The sequence below is a fragment of the Anguilla rostrata genome, chromosome 3 (assembly GCF_018555375.3).
Source record: "Anguilla rostrata isolate EN2019 chromosome 3, ASM1855537v3, whole genome shotgun sequence".
NCBI classification, from domain to species: Eukaryota; Metazoa; Chordata; class Actinopteri; order Anguilliformes; family Anguillidae; genus Anguilla; species Anguilla rostrata.
The window spans coordinates 12,842,904-12,860,217 of record NC_057935.1 but is presented as its reverse complement, the minus strand read 5'-3'; the positions used below and the strand labels follow the sequence as shown (position 1 = coordinate 12,860,217).

Below are 17,314 nucleotides of genomic sequence, written 5' to 3'. Positions count from 1 at the left end.
AAGTTTGGGTTGTACTTACAGGTACTCAAGTTTAGTTTTTTCCAAGCATTTGTGATAGTTTATGTGGTGTTTTCATTGCTAATATGATTTTATATATACCGTCTGTCATACAGCATATAGCTTTTTATCATCATTCAGTCTTTGTTCTTTAGGATTTAGAGCTTGAGTCCATTATATTTTCCTTGTTAGCACCAGGGTTCCTAAATTAAATGTTTTCCACACCTCTGGCTGTATCTCCAGGGTTCTGGAAGGCCACCAGCCCGTCCTGCTCCAGTCCGCTGCTGGTTCTGGTCAACTCCAAAAGCGGGGACAACCAGGGGGTGAAGTTCCTCCGCAGGTTCAAGCAGCTGCTCAACCCGGCGCAGGTGTTTGACCTGATGAACGGCGGCCCGCAGCTGGGGTTAGTCCAGAGGCCTCTGGAGCTTCATTCCTTACCTTACCTTCCTCACAACCCCCACAAGGCCGTTCACTACGGCTGAGTCTGACTGGACAAAACTCTGAGAAAACCGGCACTCACATTCCAACACCAAACACCCTGAAATCAAGTTTCAGTCCTTACCATATCCGAGTTCTTAAAATATGGTTGACACAGGCTGCCACATGTCCACACATTGAATATAAGCTGCTGGGATTGTTCACTTGGCTAGTTTGCTTCAATGTTTGTCGCCTATGCATCAATAAATCACAGACTCTTATCTCAATTTTATTAACCCTGACTCTACTCAGGATGGCTCTTTGCTTTCTTGGATGCAACATCTTAGACCTGCATCTTTTAATTTATAAATCAGGGTAGAAGGTCTGAGATGAAAGAAGATTAAAGAGGGATTTCTCAATTTTTGTTTTCTGTTAAAGTAGCCTTCTTAAAGCTGCAATGTTTTTTTTGATTGAAAAGTTAGCCAGCTGTTTCTATCACGTCTTGGTTCTTATTTGACTGAGGACACCTTGAAGGAGATAAGAGATAACTTAAATGGGCCTCCCCTCCTCCTCCTCTCCTCTCCTCCAATTCCTCCCACCCCAAAACCCCCCACTCCCACCCCGCTGCAGTCTGAGGCTCTTCCAGAAGTTCGAGACGTTCCGGATTCTGGTGTGTGGGGGGGACGGCAGCGTCGGCTGGGTCCTGTCTGAACTGGACAAACTGGGACTGCACAAGCAGGTAGGAGAGAGAGGATCTGCTGTAATCGCCAATATCATTTAGTCCCTGCCATTATTCCAGCTGGCCTGTAATGTATGCAGTGTATTGTCAATCAAAGGCCTGAGTTCAGTGCACATTAACACCATTTTGATTTATCGTTATACAGTCTGCAAGTAATAGCATTTGTTTTTCTTTACAAACATAGTTTGTCAAGTTTGACAATCACCTGTATTGGTTTGCCAAACTCTGTGAAGAAAATTGAAACACTTCCATTTATTTGCATGTCAAATGTAAGGACAAATGTTCTTTTAATTCTGACCATAGTTTCCTATTGTAACCCATACAGTGTTTGTATTGTATTGTTGACACAACTTAAACATTCAAGGAGCCAACAGCATTATTAAAATTCCTTATCATCAGTCAGCTATATGATATAATAAATAATAGATAATATTGTATTTTAATACATATTGTAATGTACACCGTTTGAAAGTGAAAGAAAAATTTAATTTAATTTTAAGGCATAATCGTATGTTAATCAATCTTGTGTGGTGTCTGTGTGTCTATCTGTGGGTACGGCAGTGCCAGCTTGGGGTGCTGCCCCTGGGAACAGGAAATGACCTCGCCCGGGTGTTGGGCTGGGGCGGGCTCTGTGACGACGACGCCCAGCTCATGCAGATTCTGGAGAAGCTGGAGAGAGCCACCACCAAGATGCTGGACAGGTGGGCGGGGCCTGCGCAGGATTGGGGGAGGGGATAGGGACTGAATGAGCCAATCACAGATCAGCCATAGGGATCAGTAATAATAATAGTAATTATAATAATAATAGATTTTATTCACATAGTGGCTTTTAAGTGCAGTAAACGTAATTATCATTGGAATGATATTATTATACCAAAAAACTGACCAAAAAAACAGCTCAAATGTGCAGCAGTGGCGTTCGGAGTAGGTGAAAGGGAAGAGGTTGGCTTTTGTGACGGGGCTTGAAGGCTTAAAAATGCATTTGTCATATTTAGTGAAGCTTTGTCTCGCACACACTGGAGTCAGCTATGTGGGATGGTGAGATTTCACTGAAATATTACTCAACCAGTCACTCAACTAATGCATGATCTTTCTGCATCACCCGTTTGCAGTACGTTTGTTTACTGCTTTTCGTTTGCTCGTAATGCTCGAGATTACCTGGGTATAAATGGCCTCAATCCTGCGTTCTGTTTATGCTCTACTCCAGCTGATGGGTCTGCCATTTTCAGCATGCTGTAGAAAGACCTTTTAAAGACCTTTTACAGATAATTTGCTCACTTTTGAGGTTTCCAGCTCTGTGACCCCTGACTGAGCAACATACAAACTTTTGACTTTTAGGGGGGGGGGGGGGGGTCCTGGTTCTGAGTTGGTATGTGCTGCTCAGTAGAACATACATGTGTACAGCTGGAGATGCTGTCCACAGGATCAAATGACTGGAAAAAAAACACTCCAAAACAAAAGAAGAGATCTACAAAACCATCACATATTTAAGGCAAAGGCAAATTCCAACGAAATCATCCAGCTTGTCTCCTCTAGAGACTTTGCTACTGTCTCAGATGTTTCACTTGTCTGTCAATCAAAACAGAATGCCAAAAATGTAAATGGAGATGTCTTGCAAACAAAGGGAACTAATAGTATGCTGTTACAACAGCACAGTTCCCCCAATGCACAGAAAAAAACATGAACAGCCTTACAAAAACATTGTTTTCTCAACAATACACCCACCCCCACCCCCAAGGCTGTTGGTTGCATCACCCAGAGGGGTGTGTGCACATGACTTAAGAGTCTTTCTTCATAAACCTGACTTTCTGTTTTTGGACATTTTTTCTCTCAGTGTTTTTGCGTCAGTTCTCACAATTCTGTCATCACTGATCGCTTCCTCTCATGTTCTGTGTGTGTGTGTATGTGTGTGTGTGTGTGTGCATGTGTGTGCTCCTCAGGTGGAGTGTGATGACCTATGAAGTGCCCACCAAGCACGCCCCCCCAATAGTGAAGGAGGACGAGACGCTGGACTCCACCCTCCAGGTACATTCCTTTCCAAACCGTAACACCGTCATCATCAAGTGTCGCTTCCAGACCACTTTCACTCAATGCTGGGAATTGTGCACTGGGTGAACTCCTTTAATAAAGATGACTGCAGTTGTATAGCACCTTTCACAGTCACTAAGTGCTTTACAGTGATGGGGAAAACTCACAACAGCCACCCGCAACGTGCAGTGATTGTTTCACCTGAATGATGCACTTTAGCCATTTGTGCATCAGAATACTTTCCATACATCAGCTGTATATAAGTATTCCTCATATCCAACTTAGTGCTCTGAAGAGGTCTTTGTAGATGGTGTAATTGTCTGATATCCAACTGAAATGCTCCGGAGTTCATGATTGGCGGTTGACTGGTGCCGTTGACTCCACCCAGGCCCAGATGAGCCTCTACGCTGACTCTGTGGCGTCCCACCTGACTAAGATCCTGGACTCGGACAAACACAGCGATGTCATCTCCTCTGCCAAGTGAGTGCATGTTCCGTGCTCAGTCCAGCACCTTGGTTCTTATTTGATGGACTTGATGGTGTGGTGGACTGCATTCATGCTGCTCTGGGTTGTCCCCCATGTCCTTCACTGCCGCGAAACATATGGAATCAAGTTCCTGATCTGTCTTATGATTAAGCCAACAAGAATGTTTTTTATTTCTATTTTGTTATGTAAAGTAAACTTTTTTTAATGGTTTATTGTTATCAAATAGTTGTGCCTGTTTCATGTTATATAAACACACAATATGTTTTTGGCATATGTCAGCATTTAACTTATCTACTTCTACTCTATGGTAGGCCAATACCAATTGAAAATAGAAACACAAATATTGTCCCATGATGCAATGCTCTGACATTCTGCTGAGCTTTGAGGACAAATGTGGAAACAAGGAACAGATGCAACACTGAACGTTAATGAGACAGACACCAAAATATATAAGTTCACAAGGAGCAGTTAACTCTCATACATGTAGAGAGCGGGTGACCTATTGTTTTCTGAATACATATTCATGTTATACTTGGTATTCAAGTATAAATGAAATCTCATGTAAACTCTGCTGAAAAAAATTCAGGCATGCAGCTGGAAATTCTATTGCACATCAGCCCAGCATCAAGCACAATCCAAGCAGATGTCCTTATGGGCGGCGGTGTAAAATGATGGTTAGGGAACTCGGCTTGAGGTTGCGGGTTCAATGCCCAGGTAGGGCACTGCCATTGTAGCCCTGAGCAAGCTGCTCAACCTGCAATGCTTCAGTAAATATCCAGCTGCACAATGGATTGAATGTATTGTATAAGAAAGTATGTTGTGCTGAATGGCGTAGTGTAAATATAATGCGGGTGATGGGGCGAGGAGCGCAGTGTGTGTTTTAGCACAGTGCTTATTCAGTGGGCAGTAGCAGGTGCCCTTGGAGGAAACCAGAGCGTGGTTCTGAAAATGGCTGCCGGGAGGACAGAGTTGGATAGCCCTGTGGTGCGGTGTATTCTCCGTGCATGCAAGCATTAATTAATACCCTGTTGTTCTATTTAGATTTGGCCTTGTCTCTGATTCATTGTATTGCCTGTTATTACTGTCTCATTTCAGTTTTGAATTCTATTTGTTTCTCTTCTCTCTTTTGATAATTATTATTATTATTATCATTCTTATGTGATGTAGTGAGGTGGGTGGGGTTGATTATTATTATTATTATTAGCATTATTAGCATTATTAGCATTATTATGTGATATAGTGTTATAGTGCTTGTTATTTCAGGTTCCTGTGTGGGACGGTGATAGTGAGGTGGGTGTGCTTGTTATTTCAGGTTCCTGTGTGGGACAGTGAATGACTTTGTGTCGGAGGTGGGCAAAGCGTACGAGAGAGCCACAGAGAACAGGGAGGAGGCGGACGCCATGGCCAAGAAGGTGAGCTTGTGTAACGCCGAGCGCTGCGAGCTCGGCAGCTGCCCGCTCCGCTTGTGTAACGGTGTTGTGCAACGCGTTGTGTAACATGCTGACTGGGCGCTGACGGCCAGGAGGGTTGTGGGTAGAGTGGACCTAAGTTTGTGCGAATTTTGGGTTTTTTTTTTTTTAATTATTTTTTCTCTATTAAAGTAATACAGTGAAGAGTATTCTTAGCTCACACATACTGTAACAGTTATACTTTTTAAAATCTTATATAATAACTGATAAAAGGTAATCCAGAAGTGCTATAATAAAGGTCCCGCATTTTTGGCGGAGTGATTTCTTTGTTAAAAGATATTAGCGAGCACGTTAGCGGTCCACCGCAGAGCATGCATCGCCCCCTGCAGAAGCAATAAGAGTAGAGATTAGTTCCCTCAGCAGGCGATCCTTGGGCTTGAGCTCTTGAGTAAACCTTAGCTCTCGTTCTGCGGGGAAAGCTGGCGGAGGCTGCGGACCTATCCCTGCAGACCTACCCCCTATTACATCTGGTGAAGAGTGCCGCATGTTGACTTCACAGCGAGTCCTCTCGACTGAGTGCTGTGTGTGTGTGTGTGTGTGTTTCCTCACCCAGTGTGCTCTGCTGAACGATAAGCTGGACTCCCTGGTCAAAGCCCTGAACGAGGAGAGCGACTCCGGCATTAGGCCCGTCAGGGGCGACGGGGGCGACTCCGAATCTCCCGAGGTCCCCCAGCCCTTCAAGTCCAAAGAGCAGCTGATGCTGCGGGCCAACAGCCTGAAGAAGGCCCTGCGCCAGATCATCGAGCAGGCCGAGAAAGGTAGGGTCCTGGACCCGTCTGGCCCCGCCCTGCCCCCGCCCAGCCCCGCCCTGCCCCCTCCCTGCCCCTGCCGTGCTCCCACCCTGCCCCCTCCCTGCCCCTGCCGTGCTCCCACCCTGCCCCCTCCCTGCCCCTGCCGTGCTCCCACCCTGCCTCCTCCCTGCCCCCACCCTGCCCCTGCCGTGTCCCCACACTGCCCCCGCCCTGCCCCTCCTAGCCCCCACCCTGTCCACGCCCTGCCCCCTCCCTGCCCCCACCCTGCCCCTGCCGTGTCCCCACACTGCCCCCGCCCTGCCCCTACCCTGCCCCTGCCTAGCCCCCACCCTGCCCCTCCCTGTCCCCGCCCTGCCCCAGCCCCCACCCTGTCCCCGCCCTGCCCCTCCCGTGCCCCCACCTTGCCCCCACCCAGCTCCCCACCCTGCCCCTGCCTCTGCCCCCCACCCTGCCCCCAGCTGGGCCTGGCTCTGGCACCTCACAACACTACGTTCCACCATTTTACCTCTTTTCTTTATTTTTTATTGTCATATTCATAATAACACTTGTATTGTTGGGTGGAATAAACAAATGACAGTTGCAAAAATGACCACAATAAAACAATAATGACTCTCACCCATTGTCTGCAGAGCTGCTATTATAATATTTATTGCCAACAAATTCTAACCAAGTGATGAATAGTTATACACACAAATGTTGTTATGAATACAGTAGCATTAGACCATGCTGTTAATGTGTTTACTCTGGTTTGGCATAATACTTCTGCGGACAATCATAATAATGATTTAGCCAAATAGGCTTCTGTGGAATCCCAGGCTAGTCAATGCTTTAACACGAGCTTCTGCGTAGCAATAATTTGCACGAACCAAAACGTTCCTTTTCAACTTTGTCCTTGATCTGCCGTTGCTTGCCGTCTCTGCCTCGTTTCCGCGATCAGTGGTGGACGAGCAGAACCGGCACTCGCAGGTGCAGCGAATGCCCTCTTCCTCCTCCATAAAACGGGAGAACAGCGAGGAGCTGAAGGAGGCCGACCCACGTGAGTGACCCCTGCGCGAACGCAAACAGAAACCGCCTAAAACCCGTAACCTCTCAGATTTACCGTAGGCTTTGTGATTTAAAGACTGCTTCTTCTCTCGCAGCCACTTGATAAAAAGAACAAACTGAAATCAAGCTGAAAAGGCTCTGATCGGCCAGCAAATAGACTCTGATTGGCTATGCTTTCAATACAATTGCACTTGTTAGCTGAACTGGCTCAAGGAGGTTGAGCCACATGAGAGAAATTGGCTCTGCACTAACTGCATTTTTGAGTGAAAGAGCTTTATGTTTTCATTTCTAAATAAAAATAGCTAAATTTAATTTCTGTCAAGAATCCCTTCATTTAAAAAATATGGTAATAGACTGAAAAAATTGCAAGTGGTTGGTTTGTTATATTTTTTTAACCAGTAATTCTATTGAAGAGAATGAGAATACCAGCATCTCATTGTATTAAATGTACCCAGACAAATGTAATTGCGCATCAGTGTTTCAACCTGGAAAGGTCTTCATTAGATTAGAGTTATATTCATTACATGAGACAGTACTCTCCACAGTCTACTCCTTGCCCCTGACCCTTATGAAATTGTTGTATATGACCATGCTGTGCCGTTACCCATAATTCCTTCATGTTGTCTTTTCTCGTGACGTACAGGCCGGGGAACAGTGAGCCCCACCTCCTCCTCCATTGTCCTGGAGAAATCAGAGAGCTTCAGCTCCATAGTCTTCAGTGAGGATTCTGTGTAAGACTCCCCATCATTGTTTTGATGTTCAGAACCATTCGGCTGAATGGCATTGTGTTGGGCAGATCCCCCTGATTACCGTTGCTTTGTCAGTCACTGATTAGTGTGGGCCTCTCAAAAGACTCAAAATACCTTTATTGGTTTAAGTCAGTGATGAGGCATCCTGAGCTCCACCCATTTCAGGGTTCATGAAGCCTCAGTTGTTCGCTGCAAGAGGCACAAATCTTCACCTATGACTTTTCTTCGTCATGGTTCCTTATCAGAACTGACTGTGTCAGTGCTGGTCAGTGCACTGGCCGTAGGACCAGAGCATGACTCATAAAAAACACAAGCGACTGATTCTAAATAAAGTCACAGATCAACCGCAAACTGACTGTTGCTTTTTCACAGTTCCCCTCCCTCAGCATCCACACACACACACCCGATATTTAAACAATCTTGCAGGTTGCATTGTAAATATGTTGAACATTGTCCACAGTGCCACTTCCTTCTCTCACACATTCCGCATGCACTCATTTGCAGTCTTCCACAGCAATCACCCTTGTCTGATAAAGCCTAAATGCCAAAATATGAAACTGAACTCCACCCTGGCTACATTTGCAAATGGAAATTAAGTGTCCTCCAGACGAAACATTGGCACATTTCCCCACTGGTATTGAGATGCAAATAAAAGAATACAAACGTGTGCCAGCACGTCTGCGTTAAATATGCCGTTGATGCGTTCCTCGACACATTCACTTGTGATATTTTTTGTGGCAGGTGAAGGCTCGCATTTACACGACCCTGTATTATCTCTGCCTACAGACAGTGCTCAGAGAAATGTGTTATGAACAACTACTTTGGGATCGGACTGGACGCAAAAATCTCCCTGGAGTTCAACAACAAGAGAGACGAGAACCCCAAGAAGTGCAGGTACTTCCTGTCTGTGACTCACAGACTTCCTTTGGCTTTGTAATACGAGAAAATGTGTGAAAGCTGCTGTAAGGTGCCTTATACTGTCCTGCCATTGCTCTCAACTCAGCCCAGCTGTGTATCTTGTGTATCAGAGCACTAATGTATCTAAATTTAGCAGATGTATAGCCTTCTTGGTTGGCTGTGAGTAATAAAGTATTTGTTGCAGCGACATGCAAATTACCAGGATTCAGTCCGCATTTTTCCCGAAGCCAAAATGCTAGTGTAACGTTCTTTACGAACACAATTAGGCAGGTTTATTTTTGTGACTTCTGAACATGCCAAAATGTGTCTCGGAAGAATTAAACTCTTAAGACGTTCTTCTGTTTAATTGTGAATCAGGGTTAAGGACAAGCGCTGAAGCTTTGCTGTCACAGATGGGCAATACAAGCAAGATAATATGAATCTGAAGAAATCCCTTAGTGAATTTGATGAATATGACACAGGAAGAATTATATGATACCGTACTGGGAATGTCTGGCAGGAAGCAAGGAAAAAATTGGTGATAAAATGAGGCTGGCTCTAAAATGAGGCTTGTAAGAGTGGATAATTTTTATTTAAAGGGAAAAGTCTAGTCAGACCAATTGGCGAAGAAGCGCTGTGCGACATTTTCTGTCATTCTAGATTGATCCCCTTTTAAAAGGTGAAAATAAAATGGTGAAGATAAAGGGAAATTTGCACTCTGCCTGGAGAAAGCAATCCTCAAATCCTCAAGGCTGGAATGGAGTACAAATAGCTCCCACGTTGTCATGACACCGTCATTGAGTCTTGAACAAGGTCCTGTTAGTTGTGTTGCCATGCCAATGCGGGGGTTGCTTAAATTTAATTTAAGTCAAAATACATATATTTTAAAACGCGCTCGTGATGTGAGCGGTGACATAACCTTTTTGCCAGCTGTGGTGTTGTGTCCGTGAATAATCCTTTTTTTTTTTTCTGGTTGCAGTATGGTGTCAGTGAATGGTACTATGTGTTTGTTGATTTGCTAACTGCGGATGAGAGTTCCATCTGTCTGCCATTTTCTTTTGGTGATGACACAAGCGTGTCAGCCTGGGATCGGACTTGGGTCAAATGGTTTTTGAAACAGTTTAACTGTTTAGGTGCTGGGAGAACTTGGTAAATAGTCCTGGAGATCTCTGAGGAGTTCCAAGAAAACAAGTTACTAACAAAAGCATAAAATCATATAGAAAAAATGATTTCGTTGAAAATTTTGTCAAACCGTGTGAAAACAGTGATATAGTCTTTTAAAAGTGTTACTAATCTGCTGGTAATTTAGTGGTGGTTAAAGGGTATCATTAACCAAAGCATTAGATCCAGGTCCGCCAGGGATGCAGATTAGAGTTTGCTGATTGGTGGACTTCTGTGCTCCACAGCAGTCGCACTAAGAACATGATGTGGTACGGAGTGCTGGGGACCAAGGAGCTGGTCCAGAAGACCTATAAAAACCTGGAGCAGAGGGTGCAGCTGGAGGTACAGTACGCCCTAAAGCCGAGTGCACGCGCATATTTTCACGTGTTCTCCTTAGCCTCGCTTGGCTTAAGACTAAGTAGAACCTGATTCTGACTGTACGTTTGGGTCCCTATGCACATGTTTGTTTACAGGGGTTAACTATACATAGCAGGGTTCCCCTAATCTGGCCCTAAAAAACTGCAAGGGTGTTATTGTGTCCTCCTTAACATCAGCAACCATTTCCGATCCCAGAAAGCAGCCAAGGTGAGTTTGCTTGTGCAATCAACTGCTTTAATTGGTCAATTGAGTGTTCAGTAACAACAGAGACCGACAGGGAGATCCACAGGCCCAGGGTTGGATGCCCCTGATGCAGAGGGAATGTTTTAATGATTTCATCTTTTAATTTGTGTTTCCCCACTGAGATTTATTCCGGGCTGCAGCGTGTTATAATTGTTGTCTAATTTCATTTAATGCACCTAGTTGGTTCACAGCTGAGAAGAATGCTGTCTAATCACCACTTGCAGTTCTGTCGGTTGTTTTTGCTAGCAAGTGTGAATGCGAGCTGTTGCATTTAACATCACCCTGAAGGCTCACGGCAACAAAATGTGTTGGGTTTTTTTTAATGAGCAATAAGTACTTGTACTTGCAGTACTCTCCATGAGTTGCTGAAATTCATAAATCTACCATGGTCAAAATATGGACAGAGGAACCCTGATTCAGCACTCTTGATACTTGAACTCAAAAATGCTAGTTTTTACTTAAAGGTTCCCCTGGTTGTTAAGCTACTTCAAGTGTTGTCCTGTTATTGGGCTACCCATGATACATCTGTTTAAATGAGCAGGCATTATTTGTTATTCATTAGCTTAGTAGTCATGCTCATTTAGGGCAACTTGTCATCATTTTTCCATGCATTTCCCCCACATTTAACCAAAATATTTTACCCAGAAAATTTGCCTTTTCTTGCTTGAAATATTTAGCTCAGTATACCAAACATTTAGTAATTGTGTCTTTCATTTAAGAAAATTGTATGTGAAAATTTTTCTCATTTATTTTAGTTGTTGGTTAGACATGATTCATGGAATTTTCAGTGGACTAAATACCCAAAGTCTAGTACATACACCTTGGTGCTGAGCAGTATATGTGTACCTCATAACTCCGGGCCCCTCCACTACACTCCTTCATGCTTTTTCTTGCGAGGTCCAGTATTTTATCTTTACATAATTTAGGGCTTCCTCAGGTCTTGGAATCTGCTTTTCATAAACTCAATCTTGAGTCTTCTTCAAGACTTGGAATCTGCTTTTCAGGAACTCAGTCTTGGGTGTTCCCCAAGACATGATGGAACCTGTTTTAAGGAATTCAATCTTGAGTCTTCCTCAAGACTTGGAACCTAATTTTCAGGAACCCAGTCTTAAGTCTTCCTTAAGACCTGGAACCTGTTTTTTAGGTGCTCAATCTTGGTTCTTCCTCAAGACATGGAACCTGTTGCTAGAAACTTAATATTGGGGCTTGCACCCAGCCCTGGGTGAGGAGCTAGGGGCCTCAAAATGCTAAATGGACTTCCCATAAATACAGTCCTGAGTAAGCCTTTCACACCTCTTTATGTGAAAAAAATGCAAGTTACAAGCCCACCTCCCAAACCATCATATTATATGGTCACCCTGTGCCACATCTGTCATAAAGCCATGAGAATAATATATGTGTGTGTGTGTGCGCGCGCGCATGTGTGTGTGTGTGCATGTGTTTGTGTGTGTGTGTGTGTATGCGTGCATGCGTGCGTGTGCATGTCTTCACAGTGCGATGGTGTGCCGATGTCCCTGCCCAGCCTCCAAGGCCTGGCTGTTCTCAACATCCCCAGCTACGCCGGGGGCATAAACTTCTGGGGCGGAACCAAGGAAGACAACGTAAGTCAGACGAACCCGTGAACCTTTTATCCCTAGATAGATCTGACAGTTGTGCCACACCATACTGTACTATATCCTAAACTGACGTCCCAGGTACAGTTAACCTTTACATTAGCGATGGAACCGCATCATACCTTGTTCCAGAAGCTATATTTAGTCCCTGCTTTTGGCTAGATACCAAGCAGACCTTACTGGAGTTGGTGGAACTAGCAATATTATAGCAATATTATAGATGTCATAATCCCTAGTGCGGTGAAAGGTGGTGACGATTCTAGGGGCCCACAGCTTGGAGGGCCCAGAGCTAAAAAAATAAATAATTTAGTTTTATTAAAAAGGGGGGGGGGCAGAATTCCTAGCTATGCCCCTGCTACACCTCATGTCACAGTGAAAACACAATTGGCTTAATTTTGACTGGAGAACATAAATGTATTTTAATGTAAGGGTTTTACTAAAGGTTTATACATATGTACATTCTTGCAAAAAAAGCTTTTATCTCAGGTGGGCTTAAATGCTACAAACAATAAAAATCTCTTCCGATGTTCCAGTTAAGCCCACTGTGCTCATGTTGAGCCCAGTCAAGAAGGATGCATTAAAATCTAAGTTAACTATACTTTCACAAGCATAGTTAACTTAGAAGCGAACATCATAAACAACAGAGTGTTTTCTTTTCAGATATGAGATTCATAAAATATAAAATTGTAAAAGCTTGTCTCCTTATTCAAAAGACCCTAGCTAGAAACCTCTCTGCATTAACTGAGCAGTTTGAAGTGAACAGGAAATCACTGACAATCATGTATAGTCAAGAAAAACTTAATGCCGACCCTTATGAATGCTTACCACAACAATGGCAAACTTGCCAATTTGATACTTGATTAAGCAGATCAAGTGATTACGCCAGCAATTTTATGTGATGAAAATTGTCTGCAGCAAATAATTGCAAAATTTTGTCATTTAAATAGTAGAACTTGCTTGCTGAATACTCATTTATTTTTGCTAAATTATTAGAAGTGCAAGTCATACTCAATTATTGTATGCTGCTAGTGACTTCTAGCTCAGATAAATGAGAATGTTTGTTTTATGTGTAATCTGCAATCATGCACAGATATCAAGACATCTCTTAATTTCACATTAAAATGAAAATGTATGAAAAATGTAATCTTCTAAAGATCCCTTCCACAGCACAGCTTCCCCCGATGAGATTAAAAGTCATTCAGTGCCCAGACTGCCCACCATGAGATTAAAATCTTAATAGAAACCAGCTTTAAGAAATGAAATAAAATCTAGAGAGAAGAAGGAGCAAAGATAAGGTGCAAAGGAACTTGAAATGAAACTAAAATGTAATTGACCATAACAACTTACTGATGGAAATGAGGCAAATAAAAAAAACGCAGGCCTAATTTTTTTACTGTGGAGTTGTTAGTGTTGTTGTTCAAACTGAGTTCAAGTAGCGTGTTCTTTTCTTAAAGTAATGATAACAAGATCATCAAAATTCATTAAAATAAAAAACTGAAATAACTTGGATGAGTGTCCAACCACCTTATAATAGCAATCCTACATTTGCTGCTGTATTACATTACGGGTATTTAGCAATGCAGGTTAAGTTTGTTGCTCAAGGATACAACAACAGTGTCCTTCCTGGGAATCGAACTTTAAATACCACACTGCCACCTCATATGTAACCAACTGGGAATTAGCCCCTACCTAAACTGAAGTGACTCACATGATTTCCAACATAAATTATTCAGTTTCGTAAGTTCCCTCTACTGCGTAGCACATTTCTAACTAAGACTTGAAAATGAGCACCAAGAAAAATTTTGGAAAGACAGAGGTCAGGGGATGAATGTACAAATAATTAATGCAGGTAGATTATTTTCTCTATGTTTCTTGTTTCTCTGTGTGCAGACTTTCTTCCATTCTTCATGAGTATAAAAAAAAACCATTCATCAAGAAATCATACCTGTAATTGCTACCCAAGTATTAACTAATTTTCAAAATCATGTCATAAAATGTATCTTTCATTTGTACTTATTTGTCTGCAAACCATACGGTATTTTTTAAATCAAAGCTTTGGATGGCCTAAATAGGTCCACTTATTTAACATGGCTAGGTTGAGCATTATTACATCATCATGGCTTCAAGGACTTGAATATTGAGCGAACGCAGAGAGACCGACTCCTACGTGTACCACAGGACCAGCCGGTGCGCTGGACACTCCTACACCCTACTCATTCACCCCTGCCAGGCTTTTATTAGCAAGGACAACCAAGGATAAACCGAATGATGTGATGCTCAAAGGACACCCTCCCCAAGCAGGAGTTTGCAGACACTCAGATCACATGACTCTAATCCACAAACACTCAGATCACATGACCCTAATCCACAAACACTCAGATCACATGACTCTAATCCACGCAGCTTTTGAATGCAGTGCTCTCAGGGTCTGTGGGTTCGGTCTGTGCATGCGAGTGCTTTACAGTGGCCCTTTGTCTCCCAGAATTTTGGGGCGCCCTCTTTTGACGACAAGAAGCTGGAGGTGGTGGCGGTGTTCGGCAGCATGCAGATGGCGATGTCACGTGTCATCAACCTGCAGCACCACCGCATCGCGCAGGTCAGAAACACACCTCACACACACACGCACGTATAAACACACACGCATACACACAGACATACACGCATGCTGATACACACACAAATATACACATATACACAAAATACTTACATGTACACGTGTGTGCTCAAGTTCAGCATTTCCTTACTCAACCTTGCCTCCTGTGCCCGTGTTTCACAGTGTCGGCAGGTGAAGATCACCATCCTAGGAGAGGAGGGTGTGCCTGTGCAGGTAGACGGCGAGGCCTGGATCCAGCCGCCGGGAATGGTCAAGATCGTCCACAAGAACCGGGCCCAGATGCTCACCAGAGACCGGGTCAGTACTGAGCATGCTCAGATCAGCGCAGGCGAAATGGGGGGAACGGGTACAGAGAGACAAGGGATCCCAGCAGGTGCTGTCTGTATGGACAGATTGAGCACAGCCACATAGCATGTCACAAAGCTATTGTAATGATTTAGGAATGTAATACTGCTTACTATGTCACAGCCGTGTTGGGTGAACATTGGTATTTTCTACATCAGTGCAAAACAAGGGCCGATCTGTTTCAGGTGTTTGTGCCAACTTCTGCTCTTAAATATTTTATTTGCTCAGTCATATCTTGATCTGACACTTGTATAAGCACCAGCTACAACTGCATACTGCAGGTGTACCCTAAAGATTTTACTGTGCTCAAGGACTGCAGTGAACCAGCATATTTTATAGAGCTGTCATAAAACTAAAACTGAGGGTTGGAACAAAACTGATTGGTTGGAACAAAAACCAGCACACAGACCGGCTCTGCAGGACCGGAGGCCCATTGAAACCAATATATTTTAATTGTCGTACATTTTCCCTGTGTTTATAATAATGGATTACATTTATGTAATTATCATTTAATCTTATGATATCAAACGGGTTTACGCAGAAAAGGGTGGAGGACTACCAAGGTGCAGCACACACACACACACACATACACCAGCCATTTTGTGCCAGAACACTGAGCACTCGCCAATTGAGAGGGAGTGTCCGACGCAGCTGATTGGTCCCTGTTTCACGCGAGCCGCGCCTGTTTCGCCCGCAGGCGTTCGAGAGCACGCTGAAGTCATGGGAGGACAAGAGGAAGTGCGACGGCTACCGCTCCTCCCGGCCCCGCCTCAACTCCCAGCAGTCCATGGAGTACCTGACGGAGGAAGAGTGCGCCCAGGTGCAGCAGCTGGGCCTGGTGGCCGACACACTCATCAGCAGGTACCAGTACCTGGGGTCTCTCACCTGACCCCACCCTAAGGCCAACGCGAGCCTTAACACCAGGGCTATTGCACAGTCAAACTGGCTGACAAGACAAAATGTGTGTTATTTATGCAAATCTGATCTGTGGTGCACCTGCAGGGCTATGATGCCATTGGTTGGCATTAACACGGATCACATTAAGGTGGGTTATTGCTGACTTGTGGATCTTGCTGTTGTGTGCAGGATCAGGGAGGCAGCGAAGACACACAAGGTGGTGGAGCAGGAGCTGGCCCATGCAGTCAACGCCAGCGCCCTGGTCCTGAGTGAGGCCTTCCCCAGCAAGCCCTCCAGCCCCGAGGTGTGCTTTTTCAGACTACATTACCCAGAAACCCCACTGACATAACAGATCGTGATCATGGTATAGAGTAATTTTATTCTGTTTTTTTTTTTTTTTGCTAAACATTAATTAGCCATGTCATCAGATTGCCTTCGGCTAATTGCAATTCAAGTTATTTATTCTAACCATTATCACCGTGACTTCTGGTTGAACAGCCATTTACGGGAGCTGCCGCCTGAGAAATGTGGTTTGGCTTGGTTTGCCAGTTGGATAAATATGTTAGCTTTAGGGTTTTGTTTTTTGTTTTTTTGTTTAACATGTCTAAAGGAATGCCAGATTTTGTGATGCCAAACCACAGGCATTTTTACCGGTAGGCCCAGCGTTGGATGGCAACCCTGGCGTTGGTCTGGTGCGCTCTGGTTCCCACAGGCATGAGCAGCCTCGTGCAGATGGGAGTGTGAATCTACGTCCTGTTTCTGTAAAGGAGTGTGTTAGCATTATACACCTGTGAGCTTTCCCTCCCTCCCTCCCTCCCTCCGCTGACGTCCTCCTCCGCTCCGCTCCTGACGTCCTCCCACTCTCCCCGCTCAGTTCTGACTTTTTGTCGGGAGCGGCAGAAGTGGTGGCTGGGTTCACGCGGTTTGCGCGGTGTTGCTTAGCTGCGAGGGCCGCGCACCATGCGCTGCGGAGGTGGGGGGGGGGGGGGAGGCGGGTGTGGGGGCGGTGGGTGTCTCCACGCGCGCGCTGCTGATTTCAAGCCCCTTACGCAACAGCGCCCTGAGAGGACCGCCCACAGAGAAGGGAGGGAAATCGCAGCTTAAACGCTGTGTGTGTGTGTGTGTGTGTGTGTGTGTGTGTGTGTGTGTGTGTGTGTGTGTGTGTGTGTGTGTGAGTGTGTGTGTGTGAGTGTGAGGGCATGTTTTACTATCTTTGTGTTAGAAATGTTAGAAAAATGAGGAAAAGATGAGGAAAACTACGCAAGGTGGGGACCTTTTGCTGGTCCCCACAAGTTCAAGAGGCTGTTTTAGAGTTAGGACTTAGGGTTAGGGTTAGGGTTACAATTAGGTTAAGGTTAGGGTTAAGGTTAGGCATGTAGTGGTTGGGGTTAGGGTTAGGGTTAGAGGTTACGGAATGAATGTAAGTCAATGGGAAGTCCTCACAAGTATAGCAATACAAACATTTGTGTGTGTGTGTGTGTGTGC

The 17,314-nt window shown here is 44.5% G+C and overlaps 1 protein-coding gene across 4 annotated transcripts in view; it reads left to right on the top strand.

Annotated features, from left to right (window-relative positions):
* The window catches only part of si:dkey-172j4.3 (diacylglycerol kinase delta), a 70,871-nt gene that overhangs the window by 49,596 nt on the left and 3,961 nt on the right, over positions 1–17,314 (top strand). For all 4 annotated transcript variants that reach the window (XM_064326303.1, XM_064326302.1, XM_064326304.1 and 1 more), the window contains 16 exons: positions 241–400; positions 1,045–1,153; positions 1,715–1,854; positions 3,094–3,178; positions 3,570–3,661; positions 4,980–5,079; positions 5,690–5,894; positions 6,826–6,924; positions 7,576–7,663; positions 8,468–8,575; positions 9,985–10,081; positions 11,854–11,961; positions 14,456–14,569; positions 14,750–14,884; positions 15,630–15,793; positions 16,019–16,133. In XM_064326303.1, the coding sequence (XP_064182373.1) occupies positions 241–400; positions 1,045–1,153; positions 1,715–1,854; positions 3,094–3,178; positions 3,570–3,661; positions 4,980–5,079; positions 5,690–5,894; positions 6,826–6,924; positions 7,576–7,663; positions 8,468–8,575; positions 9,985–10,081; positions 11,854–11,961; positions 14,456–14,569; positions 14,750–14,884; positions 15,630–15,793; positions 16,019–16,133 (1,919 nt within the window). The remainder of the gene's footprint in view (positions 1–240; positions 401–1,044; positions 1,154–1,714; positions 1,855–3,093; positions 3,179–3,569; positions 3,662–4,979; positions 5,080–5,689; positions 5,895–6,825; positions 6,925–7,575; positions 7,664–8,467; positions 8,576–9,984; positions 10,082–11,853; positions 11,962–14,455; positions 14,570–14,749; positions 14,885–15,629; positions 15,794–16,018; positions 16,134–17,314) is intronic.